The 26,159-nt window shown below is 42.8% G+C and overlaps 1 protein-coding gene across 1 annotated transcript in view; it reads left to right on the forward strand.

The window, feature by feature from the left end:
• CACNG6 (calcium voltage-gated channel auxiliary subunit gamma 6) overlaps nt 1–26,159 on the forward strand; it is a 199,706-nt gene that overhangs the window by 148,407 nt on the left and 25,140 nt on the right. The window contains exon 2 of the mRNA XM_044278082.1: nt 12,435–12,509. Coding sequence (XP_044134017.1) covers nt 12,435–12,509 — 75 coding nt within the window. The remainder of the gene's footprint in view (nt 1–12,434; nt 12,510–26,159) is intronic.

Here is a 26,159-nt window from a genome sequence, read left to right on the forward strand (position 1 = left end):
GTTTTGCACGCGTGTGATAAAAAACTGAAGGCATACAAACAGCATCTCTTAGCAACCATCTGTGAAAACGCATCGCATCTGCACTTGCTTGTGGATGTGATGAGATTTTCACGCAGCTTCATTCATGTCTATGGAGCCAGCTTTGCGTGAAAATTGCTGAATATAGAACATGCTGCGATTTTCACGCAACACACAAGTGATGCTTGAAAAGCAACGTTTATGTACACAGCCCCATTGAAATGAATTGGTCCGGATTCTGTGCGTGCTCAATGCGTTTGCATTACAGATTGCACCCGCACGAAATACTCGCTAGTGTGAAAGGGGCCTTAATCTGTACATTGCTGAGTCCAGGGATTTGCTGCAGCAATCGTGAGGCTAGATGATTATATCATGGCTGCAGCAAGTAAATAAAGCCCAGCAAGGAGCACTACTGAAGTAGTCAAAGTCAATGGGAACCCAAACTTCACTTTATTATTTTCCGTTATAACATGGTTATATCGGAAAATAAAATAATACTTAAGTCGAAATGCAAAAGGAAAACCTTTAGGCCTCTTTCACACGGGTGTCACGTTTTGACTCAGGATGCGTCCCAGGTGCATTGCGGCAAACCCACGTGAGTAGGTACGCAATTTCAGTCAGTTTTGACTGTGATTGCGTTCCGTTTTTCTGTGTATTTAGTTTAATGCGTTTTGCACGCACGTGATAAAAAACTGAATGTGATACCCAGACCCGAACTTCTTCACTGAAGTTCAGGTTTGGGTTAGGTGTTGTGTAGATGTTATTATTTTTCCTTATAACATGGTTATAACATGGTTATAAGGGAAAATAATAGTATTCTTAATACAGAATGCTTAATAAAATAGGGCTGGAGGGGTTAAAAAAATAATAATTATAATTTAACTCACCTTAATCCACTTGTTTGCACAGCCCGGCTTCTCTTGTGCCTTCATCTGTGAGGAAAAGGACCTGTGGTGACGTCACTGCGCTCATCACATGGTCCATCACATGATCCATCATCATGGTTAAATTGGTGAGTTAAATTATTATTATTTTTTTTAACCCCTCCAGCCCTATTATACTATGCATGCATTATGTTTTAAGAATGCTATTATTTTCCCTTATAACCATGTTAAAAGGGAAAATAATAATGATTGGGTCCCCATCCCTATCGTCTCCTAGCAACCATGCTTGAAAATCGCACCGCATCCGCACTTGCTTGCGGATGCTTGCGATTTTCACGCAGCCCCATTCACTTCTATGGGGCCTGCGTTGCGTGAAATCACCACTCATGTGCACAGCCCCATAGAAATGAATGGGTCCAGATTCAGTGTGGGTGCAATGTGTTCACCTCACGCATTGCACCCGCGTGGAAATCTCGCCCGTGTGAAAGAGGCCTTAGAGGCATTCCATTTTACATTCCGTCATAATAGAAGTATAATGGAGCATAGTGGATCTGTTAGGCTGCCCATAGACTTCTATTATGATGGAATACAAAACGGAATGCCTCTAAATGTTTCCCTTTTACATTCTGTTTAAAAAATACATTATTTTCCGATATAACCATGTTATAACAGAAAATAATAAAGTAATTCATAAATCGCCTAAATCCCTGAACAACTCTTTCACAGAAGCCACGGTCCGCGTACCCAAACTCACAAAGTTTGGTACGAACCCGAACTTTGCAGTTCAGGTTCGCACATCCCTATTTCTGTACATCACCATTTATGAGCATCTACTGTATATACATATAAATACATGCATAGATACAGATTTATAAATGGCCTTTAATATTTTCGAAGTGGAGCCATACGACATGGGAGCTTTTTCTCTTCTGGGAAGTTATAAATATAGCCTAAACAGCAGGTACTATGAGGAAAAGTGCATATTATACCTAAAAAATTGAATTAAGAATGCCTACTGTGTTCCATGTGACGACAACAAAATGCTAGTGTGTTGCTGAATAGAATAAAAATGCTTTTTTTTAGGAATGTAAAAGGATTCTCTGTTGCCGCAAATCATGACTGGAGAGTATGAATGAGCTGTGTCTTACGAAAGGATGTAATTTTGTATAGTTAACTCTATGTAATATAGAGAACATGTGTAAGCAGGGAAGGAAGAGATAAGGCTTCAGAAAGTGCGGTGATTGTGCTTCCTGCCACAACAAACTTGCTTGCTCTTCCATTTTCTTCTGTTCTGATGAATGCTTTTCTACTTGGACTTCCGACTGCAGCAGTGCGCTATTATCTCTTGTACTGCTTGCAGGTGAAGCTTTACGCAGGACGCCCACACAGGCAAACAAACATAGAGTAGCCAGCAGCAGGAATATTACAAACCTCGTATATCTGGATCTGCCAAGGGTCTCATTTCCATTCACTTACGTTTCGGCAATGATTGAGCTTTGCATATAAATGCATCTTTAAATATAAACACCAAACACCATGGAAATAGTTTTGCCATTTTCTTTCAAATTAGAGGAAACTTCTAAGGAAACTGTTTCAATATTGAATTGTGTTGCGGGCGTTAAAAACATTATATTTGAGAACCTAGACTGGAGACTGGACTGAATGTTAGGGCTTGTTCACACGACCTTGCCATGTTTTGTGGTCCCGCCAATCACGGATGCCACCCGTGTGCCTTTCGCAATTTGCGGAACGGAAGGCCCTTTATAGAAATGCTTATTCTTGTCCGCAAAACGGACAAGAATAAGATATGACTCTGTGACTAATTTTTGCAGGGCCACGGAATGGGGCAACGGGGCACTCCGTGTGCTGTCCGCATCTTTTGTGGCCCCATTGAAGTGAATGGTTCCGCACCCGAGCCGCAGAAAATGCAGCTCGGATGCGGAACCAAACCACGGTCGTGTTAATAATCCCTTACTTTGTAAGGCCAGGTTCACATCATCGTTTACTTTTCCGTTTTTCTAATCCATCATAAAAATAAATAAAGAAAAGGATCCTGTATTTTAAGCATCCACTATGCTGACTTATGCACTTTGGTATCCGTTCTAGCCATTTCCATCTGAGATCTGTCTAAAAATGTGCTTAACTGAGCATAACTTGCTTAATCCTTTCAGGGCCCAGATATTTTCACCTTCCTGACACTGCCTAATTCTGCAAATTTTACATGTCACTTTAAACCTAACCACGGCACCTGAGCGCATGAAATACCGGAAGCACGCAGTTAGGGGTATGCTCCGGCTCCCCCATGTGGCGATCAGAGGAGCCAGATCATGTATGCAGCAGCCCTTGTCATTCAGATTGAGAGGAGGTTGCTGCATAGTAGTTTGTATTGCTTCTAAATAAAAATTGATCAAAAAGTCGTACACACCCCATAATGACATCAATGAAAAGTACAGATTGCCCTGCAAAAATGAGCCATATGTACACATAGCTACAAAAAAGTTATCAGAGTCAGAAATTGATTGGGGGAAAAAAAAAAACATTTTCAGTATCAAAATGCAAGAAAAACTATACATATGTGGTATCATCGGATTCATACTGACCTGGAGAATGAACAGCACTAGTCAGTTTTACGGCATAGTGAACGCTGTAAAAAAAAAACAAAAAAAAAACATGTAAAACTGTGGCAGAATAGCTTTTTTTTTCCAATTCCTCCTCATTTGAAATGTTTTTTACCCTCTTCCCAGGGTAAAACTGTGGCAGAATAGCTTTTTTTCCAATTCCTCCTCGTTTGAAATGTTTTTACCCTCTTCCCACTTCATCCTATCCAATATTAAATAGCATTAGAAAGCACAACCTGTCCTTCAAAAAACAAGCGCTTATACAACTATTTGAACAGAAAATGTTAAAAGCTATGGCTCTGGGAAGACAGGGAGCCAAAAACGAAAACACAAAAACGCTAAATCGCCTTGTCAAGAAAGGGTTAATTAACATTCTCTGTATGTTTACTTCATGTTAGCAACGTTCTATAAATATCATTTTTTTTTTTTTTGTGCATTAGAAAGTATTATTCCAATTTTTAAGAAAATTTCCAAAATCGACTTTTTAATGGACCAATTGAGTTCTGAAGTCCAGATACCAGTAGGTACCGAAGCTGACTTTTAAAAATAGTTTTTAAGTTGAAAAATCAAATTCTGAAGTTATTCACCAAAGTCTCGCAAGACTTTGGAGATAGCGAATTTCACCTTGGCAGAGTCTATACATTTGAATACTGCAGGTATTCAAGCAAAGTTTTGACCGAAGCAACTTTGGATCTATGATCTGAAGCTTGTTTCGCTCAATCCTAGTTAACAGCAAAACAAACTTCAATATTGATTAGCTTAATTTTGCAGTTTGTAGATATACCCCATATGTGGTTGTAAACTGCTGTATGGGTGCATGGCAGGGTTCAGAATGGAAGGGGCGACATCTGGATTTTGTAACATGGAATTTTCTGAAATAGTTTTTAGGAGCCATAAAAGTTTATATTTTTTGTTGTTGACTGAGCTGAGTGAGGGCCCATTTTTGCGGTATAAGCTCTTGTTTTTTATTGGCACCATTTTTATGTATGTTTGATTGACTACTATTTATCTCATTTTACTGGGAGGTGAGATGGTCAAATGTTGCAATTTTACCTTGCGGTATATATGCTATGACTTGATTGTGCAGGTGAATACAAATATAACAATGCTTAACTACTACTAAGGTTTTTTTGTTGCAAATCAGTTAAATTATGCATCGCTATATACTCACATCCATAACTTTTATTTTTCGATCAACGTAGACATCTGAGAGCTTGTTTTTTGCAGGAAGGGCTTCAGTTTTTATGGGTGCCATTTTTTGTTATGTTGATACATACAGTCACTTTTTATACCATTTTCTGGAGGTGAGGTGACAAAAACAGCAATTTATTTTCTACACCATTCATCACACTGGAAAACCAGCATTCATTGTTTTTATTTTTTATTTTGTGTATTCTGGAAGTGACTGAGACTGTAATAACTGCTGCTCCACAGACAGATCACATCACACAGAGGGGGAAGGGAGAAAATATATACGATGTGCAGCAGGGGGAAAGCTGTTACTGTGAGAAGCCTTCTTTAAAGGGCTTCTGTCACCCCACTAAAGTCTTTTTTTTTCTTTTTTGGCTACTTATAATCCCTATACTGCGATATATCAATCTATAATGCTATTACTCATTTTGGTTCAGTAGTTCATAAAAAAAAAACTGACTTTTATAATATGCAAATTACCTGTCTACCAGCAGGTAGGGTGGCTACTTGCTGGTAGCAGCCGCATCCTCCTTTCATAAAGACGCCCCCTCCTCATGTTGATTGACAGGGCCAGCGAGCGCTCTCGTCCTCTGCTGGCCCTGTCTGCATTCAAAATCTGGCGCCAGCGCCGTACCTGTCTTCAGTCAGCGCAGGCGCACTGAGAGGAGGACGCTTGCTCGGTCGCTCCTTCCTCAGTGCGCCTGTGCCGGGTGTAGATGTGATGTCATCGGCGCAGGCGCATTGAGGATGGAGCGGCCGAGCGAGCGTCCTCCTCTCAGTGCGCCTGCGCCGACTGAAGACAGGTACGGCGCAGGCGCCAGATTTTGAATGCAGACAGGGTCAGCAGAGGACGAGCGGGCTCGCTTGCCCTGTCAATCAACATTGGGAGGGGGCGTCTTTATGAAAGGAGGATGCGGCTGCTACCAGCAAGTAGCCACCCTACTTGCTGGTAGACAGGTAATTTGCATATTATAAAAGTCAATTTTTTTTATTAACTACTGAACCAAAATGAGTAATAGCATTATAGATTGATATATCGCAGTATAGGAATTATAAGTAGCCAAAAAAAATAAAAAAAAGACTTTAGTGGGGTGACAGAAGATTGACTTTTTCTTGCCCCAACATCAGAGGCAGCTGATTGAAGGAGGAAGACAAGGTAATTGCCCTGAAAGTTTGCTGATCTGGAGGGTAGTAGAAGGATTGAAGGCAAGGGCATAGCTAAAGGTTTATGGGTCCTGGTGCAAGAGTACTGCTCCCCCCCCCTTCTGTACTTTGTGGCCATTGAAGGGGAGCACCTAGCCCAGTGATGGATAACCTCCGGCACTCCAGCTGTGGTGAAACTACGACTCCCAGCATGCTCCATTCATTTCTATGGAGTTCTGAGAACAGCCAAGCAAGTGTGCAACTTGGGAGTTGAAGTTTTAACACAGCTGGAGTGCTGGAGGTTAGCCATCACAGACCTAGCATTTCTACTGCATGAGGTAAAAATTGAAATCCCCACCCCACCACCCCAACCCATTTTCTCCTGCCCTACTGGGGTTGTCCTCTTTTTACTATTGATGACCTATTCCCCCCCCCCGATCAACTGTTTGGAGAGAAGGCAACACCCAAAAAAAAACATTGCCTTTTTCGCTCTGTTTATCTGCTCGCCACAGTGTACAGTGTAATTACAAGTATGGCGTCCCCATTCACTTCTATGGGATGGCTCTGTCTGTGCATTTGCATACTACAGAGCCCCCCCCCCCCATAGAGGTGAATAGGGATGGAATACTTGTAATTAAACCTGCTCCCCAGTGCAATTGCTGTGGCGATCAGGTAAACAGATAAGAGAAGGCAGTGCTTGTATGAGCGTTGCTTTCTCTTCAACCAGCTGATCGGTGAGGGTGCCAGGAGTAAGACCCCCGTCGATCTGATATCGATGACCCATCCTAAGGATAGTTCATCAATAGTAAGAAGTGGACAACCCCTTTAAAGACATCCTTGGAAAACATTATATAATGCTCTACAAATCATACTGGAGAATACAGCACTGCATATGTACCTCTTACATCCAGTGATGTCTCCTCTGATGTAGATGTTCTCTCCATTCAGACTAGACCACCATTATTATTTCTTTCAGCCATCTCTTCTCTCTGCAAAGTTTGCACTAAACATGGACACAAGCAGTTTGCATCCTGCATTTTCTCCTTACACAGACCCGCACTATGTTACAAATGTTTTTTCTTGTCCACAAAATGGACAAGAATGGGATATGTTTTTTTTTTTTTTCCCCATGCCCTGGAATGGACACATAGTTGAAATGAATGGGTCTGCATCCACTCTGCAAAAAATGAGCAATGGATGAAGAACAAAAATACAGTCATGTGAATGGGGCTTTAAAGGGGACCTGTCTTCAACTTTATGCTGCCCATACTAACGGCAGAATAAAGTAGAGTGAGTTAATTTCAGCGGTCTGTCATTTATAGGTTAAAAGTAAGTGGTTGCTGAGAACCAACATCACAACCCCTGCAGGCTGGGCCTGGAAAAGAGTCCCGGCCACCTGAGAAGAGTCCTGGTTATTCATGAATTCCTCCTCTCCTGCCCACCTGCGGACTGCCTTCTACCTAGTTTTCTCCCTATATCTCTAGGAGAGAACTGCCAATCATCAGCAGATGGGTGAGAGTGCAGGAGATTAGGAATAACCAGGACTCTTCTCAGGTAGATTTGACTCTTTTCCAGACCTGTACTGCAATGATTATGATGCTGGTTCTCGGCAACCACTTACTTTTAGCTCATGAGTGACACACCGCTGAAATCAGCATTTCTGTCACACATTTATGCTGCGCTCAGTGAGGTCAGCATAAAGTTGATGACAGGTTCCCTTTAAGCAGTGGATCACTGAAAGGTATCATTACATTCATCTGAAGGGCTGTAGCCCTTATGATTAGCTATTGCTTTGTTCGAGTAGTTTCCAAGGCATAGCTCTCAGTTAGCCAGAATCCTACTCCACACTGATGAGGGGCAATACCCCGAAACTGTCTGTGGATGGATAACTGGCTTAGGTCTTCTCCTGTCTCATCTTTAAGGCTTGTAACAGAGTTGGATTTTCACATGGGGGCAACTTAATACGGTGAAATGGTGATTCACATGGGGGCAACTTAATACGGTGAAATGGTGATCTCTAAAATTGGGACACCCCTTTGCTTGGTTTTCCTGGAGGGATATCTGGCTTTCACTTTGTCGAAGACCCATAATTGGGGCTCCGCGGTTATTTTGTATAGCTCTCATATTGTAAAATATGTGCTGGTCGTACCCGTGCGGCAATGCATGGGCACCGACCGTGGGCCAGCTGCATGCGGATCTGCCCGTTCCACAAAAAGATAGGACAATTTATATCTTTTTGCAGAACAGAAGCACGGAATAGAACCCCACGAAAGCACTCCGTAGTGTTTCCGTGGGATTCTGATCCATGCTTCCGCACCACATCTCCGGATTTGTGGACACATTCACTTGATGCGGAATGCACAAGTGTGTCCCGTGTATTGCAGACCCGCCGTATGCAGGCCGCAATATGACCACGGGGGGCACATGGTCGTGTGCAAGAGGCCTAATGCAGATAACACCTGGGTGTTACCACTTCCCTGTTAATATGGTGTGTCCCTAGCACTATTTGGACAATGTCAGACTGTGTAGGCACTCACCCCCAGCTGTAAACAGCTAGTTGCCAATTTATTTTATAGGCTGGTGCTTCCGTTCGTCCAAGATCATTTTTTTTAGCATTATCATCACATGCAGGGTTAAAATAAAAGGTATCACCAAAGTGTACATACTGTAACACAGGGTCCCCATTCACAGGTTATGGTCCCAGCTCGCCTCCTTCTCTTCCCTGCACAATGAACACTGTGCAGATTATAGAGCATGCCCAGAGGACTCTGCCATACAAGCAGTGAAATATACATATGATTTAGAAAAAAATCAAGTCTCTCTATTGGATTAAAAGAAAGCAAAATCAATATAAAAACATGTTCATTAAACAATTGTTCTGTTAATCACTTTCATTGAGCTTGAAGTCTAGGAATTCACTATTATAAAACACATTGGGAGTGATTACTAGTGTTGATCGCAAATATCCTAATCGAAAATTTTTATGCTATATATTCGAATATTCAACTTTTTTTTTTTTATCAGTAACCTCCCTTCTTGCTTGTGGGCCAATGAGAAGGCTGCAACGTCTTTGTCTGAGCTTAGCAACATCCCTAGCAACCAATAGTAAAGTTGCCTACCCCTTACTATATAGGAAACTCCCCAGCAGCCATTTTCTGCTGTTTTTTGCAGTTCTGAGAATGAGAGCTGTGTCATTGCTGTGCTCTTTTTTTTTTCTGAGTCATCTGGATCCTTATTCAATTACATGAGATAGTTAGTTAGCTCATATATATAATACAGATAGTTAGTGGGAGATAGTCAGTGTAGGTTAGATAGTGATATAGTGTAGCTATAGTGCAGGGTGTTAGGTGGTGTGATAGGAATTACTGAGTTGTGATAGGGATTAGTGTCTTTGTCTTTCGTATATACAACAATACTTAGTGAACCAATCAGTAATATCTACTCAGACCTGATAAAATGTGAATTTGCATGTATTGTGCAAAAAATATGCGCATCATTAGTGCCGATTTGCGCAATCGTGAAAATAATGACAGGAGATCACAAATTCTAGAATTCGCTAATTTATTGCAAATATTATGCGAAAACTAATATTGCCTATGCCACTTATCACTAGTGATTACTAATCTTAGGTTACCTGCACACAAAAATGAAAAAAGTCAGTTAAAAACAAACACACTGTCAGTTTTTTATAGCCATTTTTCAACCATTTGTGCATCCATTTTCTGGCTGTCTCGCAGTTTTGGATGGCTGTTTTCCATCTGTTTTTCATGGCTGTTAAAAATGACCAGGAAAACTAGGTGAATTTAATTGGCTTTTTTTATGATTATCCCAACCCCTGCAGTGCCCTCAGTATACATAAAGGCCCCCAGAAGTAACAATGCCCCCCATAGTGGCCCCCATCTGTAATAATGTCTTCCATAGTGGCCCCCATCTGTAATAATACCCACTTAGTGGCCCCCATCTGTAACAATGTACCCCATAATGGCCCCCATCTGTAATAGTGTCCACCATAGTGGTCCCCATCAGTAATAGTGTCCCCCTTAGTGTCCCCTTTCTGTAATAATGTCGCCCCAGATGTAATGTTTCTTTTTAGCAAAAAACTAAACAAAAAAAACTCATCCACTTGCATGTGCAGAGGTAGTCACTTCTCATTTCATCGAAAAGGACCTGCCAAAGGACCTGCACTTAGCTTGTTGACATCATTGTGTGCTCCCAGCATGGGCGCATGTTGAAGTCATCACGCTGAGCGCAGGTCCTTTAGCAGGACCTTTTCAATGAAGTGAGGAGTTACTGCCTCTGCACGTGCTCTGTTTTTAACGGCCGTTAGGTGGGTGCACTCCTGTCTAAGCGGCCATTAAAAACAGTCCCATTGATTTTTAATGGGGTCCTTCTGGCTGTGAAAACGACAAAAATAGGACATGTGATTAGCCCCTTAGACTTTCATTGGTGCTAAGAATGGCTGTGTAATGGCCGATACTTAAATGGCTGTCACATGCCCATTTTTCACTCTCATGTGCATGTAGCCTAAAAAAGCTGTATTGTATCTTAGTAAGCAGCAATCTACACCAAAATAAGTGGTATAATAAAGAAAAAACATGCACCAGTTTATCATCCAGCATGGGCCACTAAGTTTACACTCTCTGAATATTAGACAGGATTAGTAAATTTGCCCCACTACATTGAAGACAGTTCACTGTCAGTATGGCATGAGCTGTATATACAAAGGATAGGCTCAATATATTGTGCAATGTCACTTTAATCTGTTTCCACTGCTAATCCAACTGGCACCACTATAACCCTGATGACAAATGGAAGCTAGGAAAAATGTCTGCTTTAATGACAGTGATAACAAGATCAGAGAGTGTGAAATCCATTATGAGCAGTGACTGACAAGTTGTTCCCATAGTTTATGGCGCGGAGCCCATTTTACAGTTTTCACATTTTTAGCATACATTATAGTGTCATAACAGTCCAATTCTTGATTTTGCAGTCTTCTAAAAATTTTGATCTGTCTGCCAACCTTAGATAGAGGTAAAGGGAAAATTATGGAAATTAAATGAAGGCCAAAAAACTGACAAAAGGTGGAAACAAACAGTACATTTATACTTTTATATAGCACAGCGGTCCCTATGATCCTTCGGACTCGCAGCGTGTGTCAGCCTAATACTCTCTCTCCTTTTATTATCCACACCTGGTTTTGCTTCAAAAACTGCATGAAAAAAATTTGAAATTGTGGACATACTAATCTATACCACATTTCACCAGTTTCAACAAGTTCCAGTCAAAACTGTATAAAAAACTCAGAGTTTGATCCCAATTTAGGCTGAAATCACACGTGCAGTTTGTTGTGCCTTTTTATGTGTGGTTTTGAGCCACGGGCAGAATTGGATCCAACTTTGGCTTTAAAAATGCACCAAAAATGGCACCTGTTGGAGAAAAAAAATATATAAAAACTGCACCCTTTTTTTGAAGCAATACTTTTTTATATCGTGTTTTTTTGTTTTGGTGGCATTTATTTTTTTTGTGGTATTTTGCGTCTGTTCTTTGCCTGCCCTTTTTCTGTGGGGAAAAAGGACAGAAAAAATACTAGATCCAGAGAAGGTTGCATTAAAAAAATGCTGACCTGGTAAAAAACACATACCATAAATGTCATAAACCAAAATATTTTAGTCTTTTAAATGTCAGAATTTTTGTTGGCCTCTCTGGAATGTGATAGAGGGAGAGAAGATGAGCTCTGTGACATACAGATTTATATGATCTGGAGCAGGATTTCTGAATAAAATGTAGCATTGAGTAAACACTGTCAGGACTCCTACTGATACATATGCCCAATAGGCATGTGACCAATCAGTGACGTGCCATTGGAGACACTTCACCTCTGAGGCCAGTCATTGACTGCAGCAGTGCACATGACCACATTCATGAAAGAAGTTTAGAGGCAGAAAAAGGGAGCCTGGTGGGAACACCACAGATGCCAAGAAGCAGTGGGAAGCAGGTAACTATCGTTCTCATTACATGTCCTGGTGGGGGATTAGACATTTAAAAAAATTCCGGACAACCTTTTAAACTTTGTTTTCTTTAAAGGGATTCTCCGGTAATACAATTTTTTTTAGCAAGTGCCTGCAGACTGCCTCCTTAAACATAAAATTCATACTTACCTGCTCCCCGCTGCTCCGGTCCTCTATGATACCTCTACTGTGTCCATGTTCCGGTCCCCAAATTGTTTAGATCCAATGCAGAATGGGCACAGTCAATGCTCTGTGAAGGAGAGGGGGGCTGGCAGAGGAAGCAGAAGGGGTATAGACGCTCCTAGTGGCCTGGGCTCGCTTGACTGTTCATTTACATCATGAGTACTTTTTCTGCAGAATGAAACAAGGGATCGCTAAGTAAAAGGTATCATTACAGTAAAAAGACCTAGTCCTACAAGGCACGGTGTATCAGTGAATTTACTGGTGACAGATTCCCTTAAGACATGGATAAACAGAATCTCAATTTCGGTTCTATGCTTTACATCTCTGTACGTGTTTTCCATTGCTCGGATTTTACCATGTTATTTATTTCAGTATCTTTTCTCTTCTAGATTCTAACTGTACATATTTCAAGTTCTTTACCACCGGGGAAAATGCGTACATATTTCAGCGTGTCACACATAAGGGTAAGTTTTCCTACAAACAAGATGTGTTATTCGTTCATTGTGGTCCATGCAAACATTTTAAAATGGGTGAAACAGGTGGCATAAAATAAATAAAAAATGAACGTCTTGTGTATTGAACACTATGTACAGTACTGTTGGACAGTGACACAATTTTCATTATTTAACCTCTGTATACCACCATAATGGATTTGAAATAAATCCATCAATATGTGATTGAAGTGTAGACTTATTGGAGGACATGTATCAATGTCTTTACACCACAATAGTAACGTAAAAAAAAAGCAAATTACGCGCACACTGTATATGTGCCATAATTTGTGACTTTTTGAGCTTCTCACCCCTTTTCAAAAGTGACTTAGTGGAAAGGGTAGGGCTTCACATGAACCTCCAGATTTACTAAACTTTAACCCAGAAACTCATATATATTATAGCTGAAGTCTCAGTGTCTGGCACACAGACTGCTAAAGATGTGACTATTTTATTAAGGCCTCATGCACACAATCGTATTTTGTTTCCGTGTCCGTTGCGGATAGGATGCGGACCCATTCATTTCAATGGGCCTGCAAAAAACGTGGACAGCACACCGTGTGCTGTCCGCATCAGTATGTTGCTCTGCAAAAAAAATTGTACATGTCCTATTTTTTTTCTAGTTTGCGGACAAGGATAGGCATTATCACAATGGATCCGCAAAAAAAAACGGATGCCATACGGAACATCATCCGTTTTTTTTGGGCGGATCCGCAATTTGCCGACCGCAAAACACATATGGTCATGTGCATGTAGCCTAAGAGGCATCTGCCTTTTCATAAATTAGCTGTATATCACTGTGACGACAGCCTGTCATTGGCTGGAGCAGTGTATGTGTCCATGGTCATCCAGATGTAAACAGTGCGAGGACTAGAAGATGGAGACGGCAGAAAACTGGAGGGGCATGGATGATGGATCAGGTATGATTTTTCTTTTGCAGAAATACGGCTGCAGGCATTTCATAAAATATCATTATTACCAGAAAATCCCTTTGCAGGGGTTTGTGTGACACTTTAAAAGCTCCCAAAGCCCATAAATATGTTAAAATAATCATATACTTAACCTCTTAATGACCAGCGTGCTTTGTGTCTTAGTGACCAAGCAATTTTTTTATTTTTTCATCATTGCATTCGAAGGACTATAACTTTTATTTTTTCCCCAATATAGCCGGATTGATTAAAGGGGTCACTATCATTCCGGTACCAGTTAATCTTGGCTTCATCTGTTCATTGACTCTTGTTACAGAAGTGGGTGGCTTTTTTAGATGTTTTCTTGAAAAGACTAATCTAAGCTTGAGTCTTACTCTGGTTTTATATTCAAGAAGGCATGCTTATCTTCTTGAGTGTGCTCTTGACTTGACTACATGTTGTGAAAGGGTTTTTCTTTAAAAGGAAATTATGTGATCAACTTTAGTTGTTTTCCATGTTCTTCCAGGCATTTTGGTGTTGCTGAGCTCGCCAATGTTTTCCTTATTTTTAAGAATGTAACAAATTGTAAATTTTACCAATGCTAAAGTTTCTGCTATCTCTGATGGATTAGCTTCATTTTCTTTCCTCCTAATGAGCTCTTTCACACTGGCGTTTTGGCTTTCAGTTTGTAAGATCCATTCAGGGCTCTCACAAGCGGTCCTGAATGGAGAAGGATCCGCTCAGAATGTATCAGTCTGCCTCGGTTTGCCTCTGTTCTGTCTCCATTCCGCTTTGGAGGTGAACACCAAAACTTTTTTGGTGTCCGTCTGACGAAACTGAGCCAAAAGGATCCATCCTGGCACACAATGTAAGTCAATGGGGACGGATCCATTTTCTATTACACAATCTGGCACAATAGAAAACAGATCCGTTTCAATGGTGTTCAAGACGTCTTGGCTATGTTAAAGATAATAAAAACGGATCCGCTCTTAACGGATGCAGATGGTTGAATTATCTGAACAGATCCGTCTGTGCATATCCATGATGGATCTCCACCAAACGTGAGTGTGAAAGTAGTTACATAGACCTTTTTTATAAAAACATTCAACCCCAGACTCTTTTTATGTCTCCAGGTGGTATTCCCATTAGCAAAATGTATGACCAATCCAAAGGATAGATGATAGATTAATGATTACTGGAATAAGATGCTAGAACACTGATAGATCATTAGGCCCATGTGTGAATTTGACAGTCTTGCATGACAGTTTTTTTGCAATTTAAAAACAGAGGAGCAATTAAGTGTCCTTCTGCTTCTACAAACACGGTAAATACTGTTATTGACAATTTGCTATGGGGAAAAATGCAGTATTTGCGCCAGTAAGATTTCTGCCTACTGTGCTATTTGCGTTTAAAAATGCAGTTTTAGAAAATAACTTTCTCTACTGTAAAACACACATTGAAAACTTGAAGCATTATTCCTATTTTCCCAGAACTCCAATATGAAGGGAACGATGCAGGAACGTCACAAGACCCTATTTTGTCGCTCTTTGAAGTTATAACCATTTTTTTGTATCATAGATGATTTCAGTGTTTTTAAACCAATGGTATAATTATTTTCAGATATAAAATAATATTTTATTTATTATGTTTTATTTTTCATTGGTGCGTTTATTAATGGCGCATAGAGAGCTAGTTTCTTTACAATTATTTATATATTGGTTTCTTGGGATATATGGACTAATCTGGATGCTCAACACCAAATTTGTTAAGTGAGCAACCCTTCTTGTGTTTTTTGTTTTTCCTGTACTGTATACCAACAGACATGCTGAGTGTATTCTTCCTACTTGGTTGGAAGAATACACTCAGGACATATTGTGTTAGGATAATGCTATCACCAAATACATGTAACAGCAGCACTATCCCGCAGATCCTGTATGCTGCCTACCTATATGTGTTGCTGTCACTCTACTGTGCCATGTGTGCAATGGGTGGGAGGCTACTGACCCCAACTTGATCAGGGGCCCACCGGAGGATTTACCTGTTCCCCTGTAGGTTATTCGAAGCCTGTATAGAACCTAGTGTCTGATCTGCAATGAGCAGGTTATAAACAAAGAACAGCTGAGTAGGGTGAAATATAGTTTTGTGGGTAAGGAACCTACATAACTTTTATGCTTAGTCGTCCAATGGATGATTCTACACAGTGACTGACAGCTTTTTATTTTGTATTACTGTGCTTACAGACATAACAGTAATTAGTACCACTTGTTTGACTGAAAATGTTCCCACAAAACCATATACACACATTAATCTACTTAGCTTGTAATTCTCTAACCTTAAAGGGGTCGTCTCACTTCAGTAATTGGCATTTATCATGTAGATAAAGTTCATACAAGGCATTTACTAATGTATTGTGATTGTCCATATTGCTTCCTTTGCTGGCTCTTCGCGACTTTTTCTGCTCTTCGCGACTCAGCTTATGCATGCTTAGCCTCTCTTCATCCATCTTTCTGTCCTGTGCTTGTTTTCTTCTGATTGGAGTATTTACATTGTCACCTGCACTACTGCAGCCAATAAAAAGAATACTTCCTGGAAAACCCCTTCAAGGCTTTTTGCTTAATTTCTTATATATTTTATCAGTGATACACTGATTTCCTGTGAAGGGTTCTATTATCAGTAGAGATGTCGCGAATATAAAATTTTCAATTCGTGAACAGGGGAACACAAATTTACACAAATGTTCGCGAACGGGCGAACCGCCATAGACTTCAATAGGCAGGCAAATTTTAAAATCCACAGGGACTCTTTCTGGCCACAATAGTGATGGAAAAGTTGTTTCAAGGGGACTAACACGTGTACTGTGGCATGCCGGAGGGGAATCCATGGCAAAACTCCCATGGAAAATTACGTAGTTGAGTCGGGTTTTAATCCATAAAGGGCATAAATCACCTAACATTCCTAAATTGTTTGGAATAATGTGCTTTAAAACATCAGGTATGATGTTGTATCGATCAGGTAGTGTAAGGGTTACGCCCGCTTCACAGTGACAGACCAAACTATGTCCTCACTGGCATCATTGAAGGTCTCTTCCTCCACCCAGCCACGTACAACACCAAGGGTCCCCGAAAGGTGACAACAAGCCCCCTGGGACGCCTGCTGTGGTTGGTCTTCCACCTCCTCAAATCCACCTTCCTCCTCTTACTCCTCTTCTTCAGACTCCTCTCTCTGCGTTGCCGCAGGTCCAGCAATCGACGACGACAAGGCTGCTTCTGGTGGTGATGGTGACCACAACTCTTCCTCTTCATGCTCATCTATGGCCTGAACCAGCACTCTTCGCAGGGCACGCTCCAGAAAAAAAACGCATATGGGATGAGGTCGATGATGTTGCCTTGGGTTTGACTGACCAGGTTTGTCACCTCCGCAAAAGGACACATGAGCATACAGCCATTGTGCATGAGCGTTCAGTAACGTGGCCCAAAAATACTCAGCTCCACAGAGGCTGTCCTCTTTTTTTTTTAAATAAAAATAAAATCTGTACTTACCAGTTTAATCTCTGTTTTGTCCCCTATCAGCGGCCGGTGTATGGAATAGATTTTAGGAACCGGGAGATGGAAAAAGATGCTTGGTCGGTCCTGCTACTTCCAATTTGTGGCACTGCGCGTGTGCCGTGCAATGTACTGTGCTACCCTATATGAGTGGTATGTTAGGTAGTACTATTCCTATCAGTTTAATCCCTGTTACGTACCCTATCAGGGGACGTGTATCGAATAGATTTTAGACAACCGCAAAGAGTTGTCAATAGTTGACACACTCATGACATAAATTTTATTCCTCTATGCGTCAATCTTGGTGTAGTGATGACTGCTCGTGCGCACGTTTGGGAGATTGCAGGCGATGGCGGTTTTTCAAAGCCTATGGTCGTGCTGAGGTAGTTCAGTGACAGTTAAGTGACCCAGAAAACAATGATTCTGCAGTGTGGGGCCATTGTTGGCCTAGAAACATAGAAACATAGAATGTGTCGGCAGATAAGAACCATTTGGCCCATCTAGTCTGCCCAATATATCTGAATCCTATGAATAGCCCCTGGCCCTATCTTATATGAAGGATAGCCTTATGCCTATCCCATGCATGCTTAAACTCCTTCACTGTATTTGCAGCTACCACTTCTGCAGGAAGGCTATTCCATGCATCCACTACTCTCTCAGTAAAGTAATACTTCCTTATATTACTTTTAAACCTTTGCCCCTCTAATTTAAAACTGTGTCCTCTTGTGATGTGATGTGTTATATGTAACTTTGATGTTTTTCCATGATATAAATAAATATTTATAATAATTTCTACCTTTGGCGTTTTGAACTCCATTTTCTTCTTTAATCTGATCTGTGTCCTCTTGTGGTAGTATTTCTTCTTTTAAATATGCTCTCCTCCTTTACCGAGTTGATTCCCTTTATGTATTTAAAAGTTTCTATAATATCCCCTCTGTCTCTTCTTTCTTCCAAGCTATACATATTAAGGTCCTTTAACCTTTCCTGGTAAGTTTTATCCTGCAATCCATGTACTAGTTTAGTAGCTCTTCTCTGAACTCTCTCTAGAGTATCTATATCCTTCTGGAGATATGGCCTCCAGTACTGCGCACAATACTCCAAGTGAGGTCTCACCAGTGTTCTGTACAGCGGCATAAGCACTTCACTCTTTCTACAGCCTAGTAGGCTTTAATGATCACCTTAGGTGATCACAAAGAAAATTAATGTTTTTTCTATGCAAAATTATCCAGCCGATCGCTTTTGGTCTGTTCACAATGAAGCAACGACCTTATCATCTGGGGTGTGCCAACATTGCTATTGCCAACACACTCATAGAGGTGATCGCTTTATTGTGATACGCAAGCCCCTTCACGACAACAAGGTAATGGTCACGAAGGGGAATTGACACATGTATGTGCCTTTTGTTTTGTTTTTGCAGCCACAGTGCAGCACCAGAGGCCAGAAAAATTATGTTTTCCATGCAGAAAGTGCACTAAAACATTGTGGCTTGAACCCTAGTTGGCGGCGGAGAAGTCAAACAAGTCATTTGGCATGCAGAGATAAAATACAGCAGCGTGTGAACAATTTTTAGCCCAAGGCATCTCATCTCATCAGGCCTTTTTTAGTCAAATGCATCGCCCACTGTCAGTCCCTTCGGGATCCATGTCTCATTCATCTTGATAAAGGTGAGGTAATCTATACTTTTTTTTACCTAGGCGACTTCTCTTCTCAGTGACAATACCTCCTGCTGTATTGAAGGTCCTTTCTGACAGGACACTTGAAGCGGGGCAGGCTAGAAGTTATATCGCAAATTGGGATAGCTCAGGCCACAGGTCAAGCCTGCACACCCAGTAGTCAAGGGGTTCATCGCTCCTCGATGTCGATATCTGCAGTTAAGGCGAGGTAGTCTGCTACCTGTCGATCGAGTCGTTCTCTGAGGGTGGACCCCGAAGGGCTGTGGCGATGCGCAGGACTTAAAAAGCTCTGCATGTCCTCCATCAACAATACGTCTGTAAAGCGTCCTGTCCTTGCAGGCGTGGTCGTGGTAGGAGGAGGATTACTTTCACCTCTTCCCCTGTTAGATTCCCGTTTTGCTGTGACATCCCCCTTATACGCTGTGTAAAGCATACTTTTTAACTTATTTTGGAACTGCTGCATCCTTTCCGACTTCCGGTAATTCTGTAACATTTCAGGCACTTTCTGCTTATACCGGGGGTCTAGTAGCGTGGCCACCCAGTACAGGTCATTCTCCTTCAGCCATTTTATACAAGGTTCCTTTAACAGGCTTCGACAACATGAAAGATCCCATTTGCACAAGGTTGGATACCGAGCTACTCATGTCCCGCTCCTCGTCCTCACTGATCTCACTGAAGGTCTGTTCTTCTCCCCAGCCACGTACAACACCACGGGTACCAGATAGGTGACAACGAGCACCCTGGGATACCTGCTGTGGTTGGTCTTCCTCCTCCTCTGACTCCTCTTCCTCAGACTCCTCTTCCAGCGTTGCCGCAGGTCCAGCAAGCAATGCTGATAAGGCTGTTTCTGGTGGTGATGGTGACCACAAATCTTCCTCTTGCTCTTCACGCTCATCAACGGCCTGATCCAGCACTCTTCACAGGGCATGTGTTTGTGATGTGAGATACACGCTGTAGGCCTGACACACACGCTTGCAGGCAACTAACTGCAATTATATTACAGTCAAAATTGTTGTTTTTTTAAATGTAATCTACTGTGAAGCCAGATATAATTCGTGGCACTGTCCACTGGCAGTAGTTGGCACAGTACACGCTGTAACCCTGACACACACGCTTGCAGGCAACTAACTGCAATTATATTACAGTCAGAATTGTTTTTTTTTTTAATGTAATCTACTGTGACACCAGATATGAGTGGAACTGGTGGCACTGTGCACTCGCAGTAGTTGGCACAGTACACGCTCACGCTGTAGGCCTGACACACACGCTTGCAGGCAACTAACTGCAATTATATTACAGTCAAAATCGCAGTTTTTTTTTTAATGTAATCTACTGTGACACCAGATATGAGTGGCACTGGTGGCACTGTGCACTCGCAGTAGTTGGCACAGTACACGCTGTAGGCCTGACACACACGCTTGCAGGCAACTAACTGCAATTATATTACAGTCAAAATTGTTGTTGTTTTTTTAAATGTAATCTACTGTGACACCAGATATGAGTGGTGGCACTGTGCACTGGCAGTAGTTGGCACAGTACACGCTGTAGGCCTGACACACATGCTTGCAGGCAACTAACTGCAATTATATTACAGTCAGAATAGTTGTTTTATTTTTTAAATGTAATCTACTGTGACACCAGATATGAGTGGCACTGATGGCACTGTGCACTCGCAGTAGTTGGCACAGTACACGCTGTAGACCTGACACACGCTTGCAGGCAACTAACTGAAATTATATTACAGTCCAAAAAGTTTTTTTTTTTAAAGTAATCTATTGTGACACCAGATATGAGTGGTGGCACTGGGCAAGTGGGCACAGTATACGCTGTGGGCCTGACACACATGCTGGCAGGCAACTGCAATTTGATTACAGAGAAGAAAAAAAAAAGCAGACTGATGTACTAGCCCTAAAAAGGGCTTTTATGGGTGCTGTCAGGACGCTGTCCTGACAGCAGATCAGGTGAGTCTTTCAGGACTGGAGTGGACACTGAATACACTGGCCTAGCTATCGATTTCCCTATTAAATCAGCTGCACTGTCCGTGCTCTCACTAACACTGCAGCTTCCGAATGAATCTAAGATGGATGCTGTCCTTGATTTTTGCTAGCAGGTGGGAGGGTCTGGGAGGGAGGGTATGCTGCTGATTGGCTGGAATGTGTCTGCTGACTGTGATGCACAGGGTCAAAGTTTGCTCAATAATGACAAATAGGGGGCGGACCGAACATTGCATATGTTCGCCCGCCGCGGCGAACGTGAGCAAGCGATGTTCGCTGGGAACTGTTCGCTGGCGAATAGTTCGGGACATCTCTAATTATCAGTATATGGATTGTGTGAATTAGCAGCAAGCAACAACGATTGTTAAAGGGTACATTTTACATATTCCCTGGTCCCTTCTGGGGAATTCTGTCAGATGTTCTTGTTTGATTTCACAGGATTGCTTCCCTGTCCTTATGAGGAAAACATCCGACACTACAAGCCAAAAAAATAGGCTCAGTTTTCTCCTTGCACACGCTCAGATATCAGTAACAGCAAAGTCTAATGATAGCCCAGCTCTTAAAAGTGCATGAGCAAATTCCGTACTGTTTTAATATGCCATACTAAATGGTCTTGGTAAAGTGATCAGCTTAAAGGGAATGTGTCATCAGAAAATGACCTGCTATTTGAATCACTTTTTATGTTTAAAATATTTTTAATGAATTTTTGATTATGTTTTAAATTTTCCACGTATTTCATATATATATATATATATATATATATATATATAAAAATATATATATATATATAAATAAATAACTTGTATAGCGCTACACTTGCGAACTGAATCGCCTCAGGTCGCTTTTGCAGCCATTTTCTGCCTGTGCCTTTTAGAAGAGGTAGGTCTTAAGCTTCTTCCTAAAGGCCAGATGATTTTCTTCTGAGTGAATCTTTACGGGTAGGGTGTTCCATAGCCGGGGTCCTTGGACTGCGAACCTTCGCACACCTTTTGATTTGTAACGGGTCTTGGGGATATGGAGGAGATTCTGGTTAGTTGACCGGAGAGAGCGACCTGGGGTGTAGTGCTTTATTTTGTCGCAGAGGTATTGGGGGGCTTTCCCTTGTATACATTTGTGGGTGAGGCAGAGGGTCTTGAATATGATCCAATCTTTCACGGGTAGCCAATGAAGGGTCCTTAGGGACGGAGTGATAGATTCCCAGTTTTTTTTTCCCGTTATCAGTCTAGCGGCTGTGTTCTGGACGACTTGTAGACGTGAAATTTGGGATTTAGGAAGTCCTACGTAGAGGGAGTTTGCATAGTCGGGTCGGGAATTAATAGTTGTTCCCACTACTGGGATGAAGGGGATGAGTCTACGCAGCAGACGAAGAAGGTTGTGGGATCCGCTGACTACTGATCCTATTTGTGCATCCATTGTCATGCCTGAGTCAAAAATGACTCAGAGACTTTTGGCTTTGGTGCTGGGAGTGATGGTTTGTCCGAGGATAGTGGGTGGCGTGCACATCATGCTAATGGTTTTGTTTCGCTTTGCATGGAGGAAGAGGAGTTCTGTTTTGGAACCGTTGAGTTTGAGGGAGCTCTCAGTCATCCAATCGTCGATCAATGAGAGGCAGATTTCCAGGGAGTGATATTGGTCTTTTTTGTTAGTGATACGTAAGTAAAGTTGAGTGTCATCAGCGTAGGAATGATAGAGCAGATCCTGGTTGCTGATGATTTTGAGAAGTGGTCGGAGGTAGATGTTGAAGAGCACGGGTGACAGGGGTGATCCTGGAGGAACTTTGCATGTGATTTTACGTGCTTCTGAAATAATTTAATCAAACAATGATTAGAAACTGTGAAACTGAGAGTATATAAAGGCATGTCTTAAGTGACCAACCAATCACAGTGTAATTCCAATCATTGTTTGATTAAATGCATCTGATACCTGTGCAAAAGAATAAACAAAGTGCATGTGCGTAAAGTGAAATGTGCCATAAGATCAAAATACATAAACAGTATCCTTGTGTATAAATCAAATTACCATATGCTATAAAATACCTTGTGTATAAATCAAATTACCATATGCTATAAAATACATCAGGTATATATAAAAGACATCTTTTATAAGACTGTAATAAACAAGGTGACTTAATGTGCCGGATGAAGATCATAAAGATCCTACCTCTATAAGTCATGGCGCCCGCAGAGACCATCGCGCTTAATTGAGCGTCTCAGATACCTCATTGCGCATGTCCAGACTAACATCGTCATGTATGGCATAGCACATCGATTGAGCGCATGCGCTCTTCGCAATTATGCTAAAACCACCATGTTGTTTGAAGGCAAACTGCCCCATTGTTCTATAAGTGTTTGTTATAGGGATATTTAAAGTGCGAAGTGCATCCTCAACAGTTTACAGGCCGCCGTAGGTGAATCCTACGTTATCCAGCATATAGGGAGAGTTCCAAATCTGCCGAGATGGAACCCAATCCAATGGGTCGCCCATGTCAGAAGGGGACACGTCAATGTACCCCGCTGGCACTGACAACCACAATGCCGGTAATTGCGCAGCCCTAGGGGGGATTCTCCCTTAGATTTTAAGGAAGGCACCTGTCACGAGGATGTCAAGAGCCACGCCTGACTCCGTTGTACCCGGGGTCAGGAGGTCGCAGCGGTTGGCTGTACGCTCTATGTAAGATAGGGATGTTTCCTTATTGTAGCTTTCTGGGTTTGCTTTGCAAACCCTTTTGGCTCATTTAGGGATCCGTAGCTCCTTTTCTCAGCTGTGCCTTGTCCAGCACTCCCAATCCTCCTTATATTCCCCTCTCACACTTCTCTGGTTGCCAGATATAGAGCTTCCTGCCTGGACATCTATTCTGACCCACTGGAGCTGTGTTGCTGCGTTCTCTGATTGTTGCTTTAGAACGCTACCCTCCGGATCCCTGTTGGACATTTGTGGACAGTTGTTGTCGTCCACCTGGGTGTTTGTGTTTGTCTGTGTTTGTCTGTCCTCTCCCTGGTGTTTCCCTCTTAGTGCAGTGGTGAGGACTAGCGATCCCACCGGCCCGTTCATTATCTAGGGTTCATTTTAGGGAAAGCCAGGGTTTAGGCACGTGATCGCCGCATGGGTGAGGAACCCGTCTAGGGACGTCAGGGCAGTCAGGTGCCAGCTGCGAGGAGAGTTAGGGGTTACCACCTTTCCCTCTCCCTTGGGCAGGACTTTCCCTTTTTCCTCCCTGTGCGTGTTGCCGGTCATTACAGCACCGCACATAAATTGAGTATCTGGAATTGCGCAACAGTTGAAAGAGCAGGTACTATTGCTGGGCGTCATCACATTCAAAGAGTTTTGGTCCAAGGATCTTCATCCGGTCGTGTGAATATTAAAATTTCTAAAAGGCAAGAGAGAAATTACAAATCAGTTTCAAGTAGGATAATATGTTTGATGTAAGTTACAAATTATACTTTCACCATTCCTTAGCACTATTATACACAATTGCAGCAGGAAGATCACCAACACAAGGAAAATCAGGCTCAACCCCAAATCAATGGTCCTTCACCTAAATTCCACATTAAGGCCTCTAGGGTATAGACTATCCAGAGTATATATTCATTGTAGTTCTCTTCTTTTTTATTTTTTATTGCTATACGGTCACCGCCTCTTCTGGGTAACGCAATGTGATCTATGATCCAGCATCTTAGATCCCGTTCTGTATGATGAAGGAATCCAAAATGTCTGGAAACAGGTAGATCAATGCGGTTTTTCCTTATGGAATTTCTGTGATTGTTTAACCTTAATTTCAATTCAGTTGATGTTTCACCAACATGTAGCTTAAGGCTGATATGTCAGCCTGCATTTGTGGGAGGGGCGTAGGCGCGCTTAAAAGGAGGCACGCCCTCTCCTCATTTGCATGCGTTTTTGGTGCCATCCCGCCTTAACGTCACGCCCCGTACTGCCGCGCTGCTCACCAGGTAAGTTGCTGAGGGTTCCCGATGCTTGCCGCTCGTTCCTGCAGCAAGGGTAAGTTTGTTACTGTCCTCCCGAACCCCCTTCCCGGCGTGCGTCTCCCCCTCCGCCCGGTTCACCGCTACCCAGATTTTCTACTCCAGGTGGTGCGGCCGGCTCAATCCATGCTTCCGGCGCCGGCTTGGGCAGGTCACGTGTGACGCCGGGCAGCGCTTCCGTTGCCGGGGCGACAGAGCCTGCGTCTCGTGTCAGGCTCCCTCTCTCGGCTCCGGGCGTCACAGCAGCCTGCCGCTTGTTGTTCCAGGCCCTGTCGCCCGGGGGTGGGTCCGTCCAGACCCAGGGCCGCCGCTTCCACTCCGTCGCAGCTGCCAATAAAGTTGGAAAAAAAATTTAAATAAATTTGTTCTCACACATACAGGCTCGGGCTCATGTGAACAGCGCAATCACAACTCATTTTCATATATATAAAATCCCAAATGAATGACATGGTTACATAGTAAACCACATGGCCCCGTGTGCCCTCCTCTGCCTTTCTGAGCCGCAGTCAGCTGACGCAGCGAAACTTCCCCTCTGTCTGCACCTGCGCACTCCGACCTGTGACAAAAAAAAAAAAAAAAAAAAAGGAGTTGGACAATTCTGAAATTGTTTGCGGAGCTCAACCTGAGAGGGATCCAATACCCTACCTCCGCCCGTAAAGCGGAATTACATAGACTGCTTATGGCAGCCCCGGACTTGAGGCAAGTCTCCATGTCCACCCTTCAGGTGTCCCTCACGCAATTACATGCCATGATAAACTCCATCGCCTCCTCGGTTTCAGACGTCCAGTCCGGACTGTCGGCCGTCGAGTCCTTCCAGGGGCTGCCACCTGACCGGTCCACTCTAGCCTTACCTGTAACCTCCACCCCAGGGCCCATTGCCCCAGGTAGGGTTCCGCATGCTCCCGAGATTGCTCCCTCGCATTTTCATTGCCTACCACATCAAGAAAGACATCTTAGAAGGGAAGGATGTTAATTTGGCATCCATCTTGATAGCCACCCACGACACGGTTGGCAGCAAAACGATAGCTTGCGGCGATGTATCCATTGTCCTCAAGGTCATGGATCCCCGCCTCAACAAAGCTCTCAATTACGGAATTCGTCCTGGCGTTCAGCCTATTCAGGGTCGTCATCTGCTCGGTTCATCCTGAGAGGCGGGAGGAGTTGGACACATACCTGTATAGGGTCACGGACTTGGGCCACAAGTACGGCGGACAGGCGCTCTACGACTATCATCGCTCCTTTTCAGCCAAAGCCGCCGCCGCACTGGTCCAATTCCATCACGAACTGGGCGGCCATGGATATGGAGCTTTCTGCCGGCATTTCGCAGGGCTCAGGACCCCGGCGCGTGCGTCATGTCAGTCCATCACCCACTCCGCTGATTGGTGCCCCAATGCAGGTCCCTCTACGTCCCAGGGCAGATCCCTTCCCAGTAGCGCCAGGTCCCTCCAACGGTCTGGCTCAGCCACGGACAAACTAGGACGGCCAATAGTCTTCCTGGGCAACAGCTAGGTTTGTAATAATTTCAA

The sequence above is a fragment of the Bufo gargarizans genome, chromosome 2, assembly GCF_014858855.1.
Source record: "Bufo gargarizans isolate SCDJY-AF-19 chromosome 2, ASM1485885v1, whole genome shotgun sequence".
NCBI lineage: Eukaryota > Metazoa > Chordata > Amphibia > Anura > Bufonidae > Bufo > Bufo gargarizans.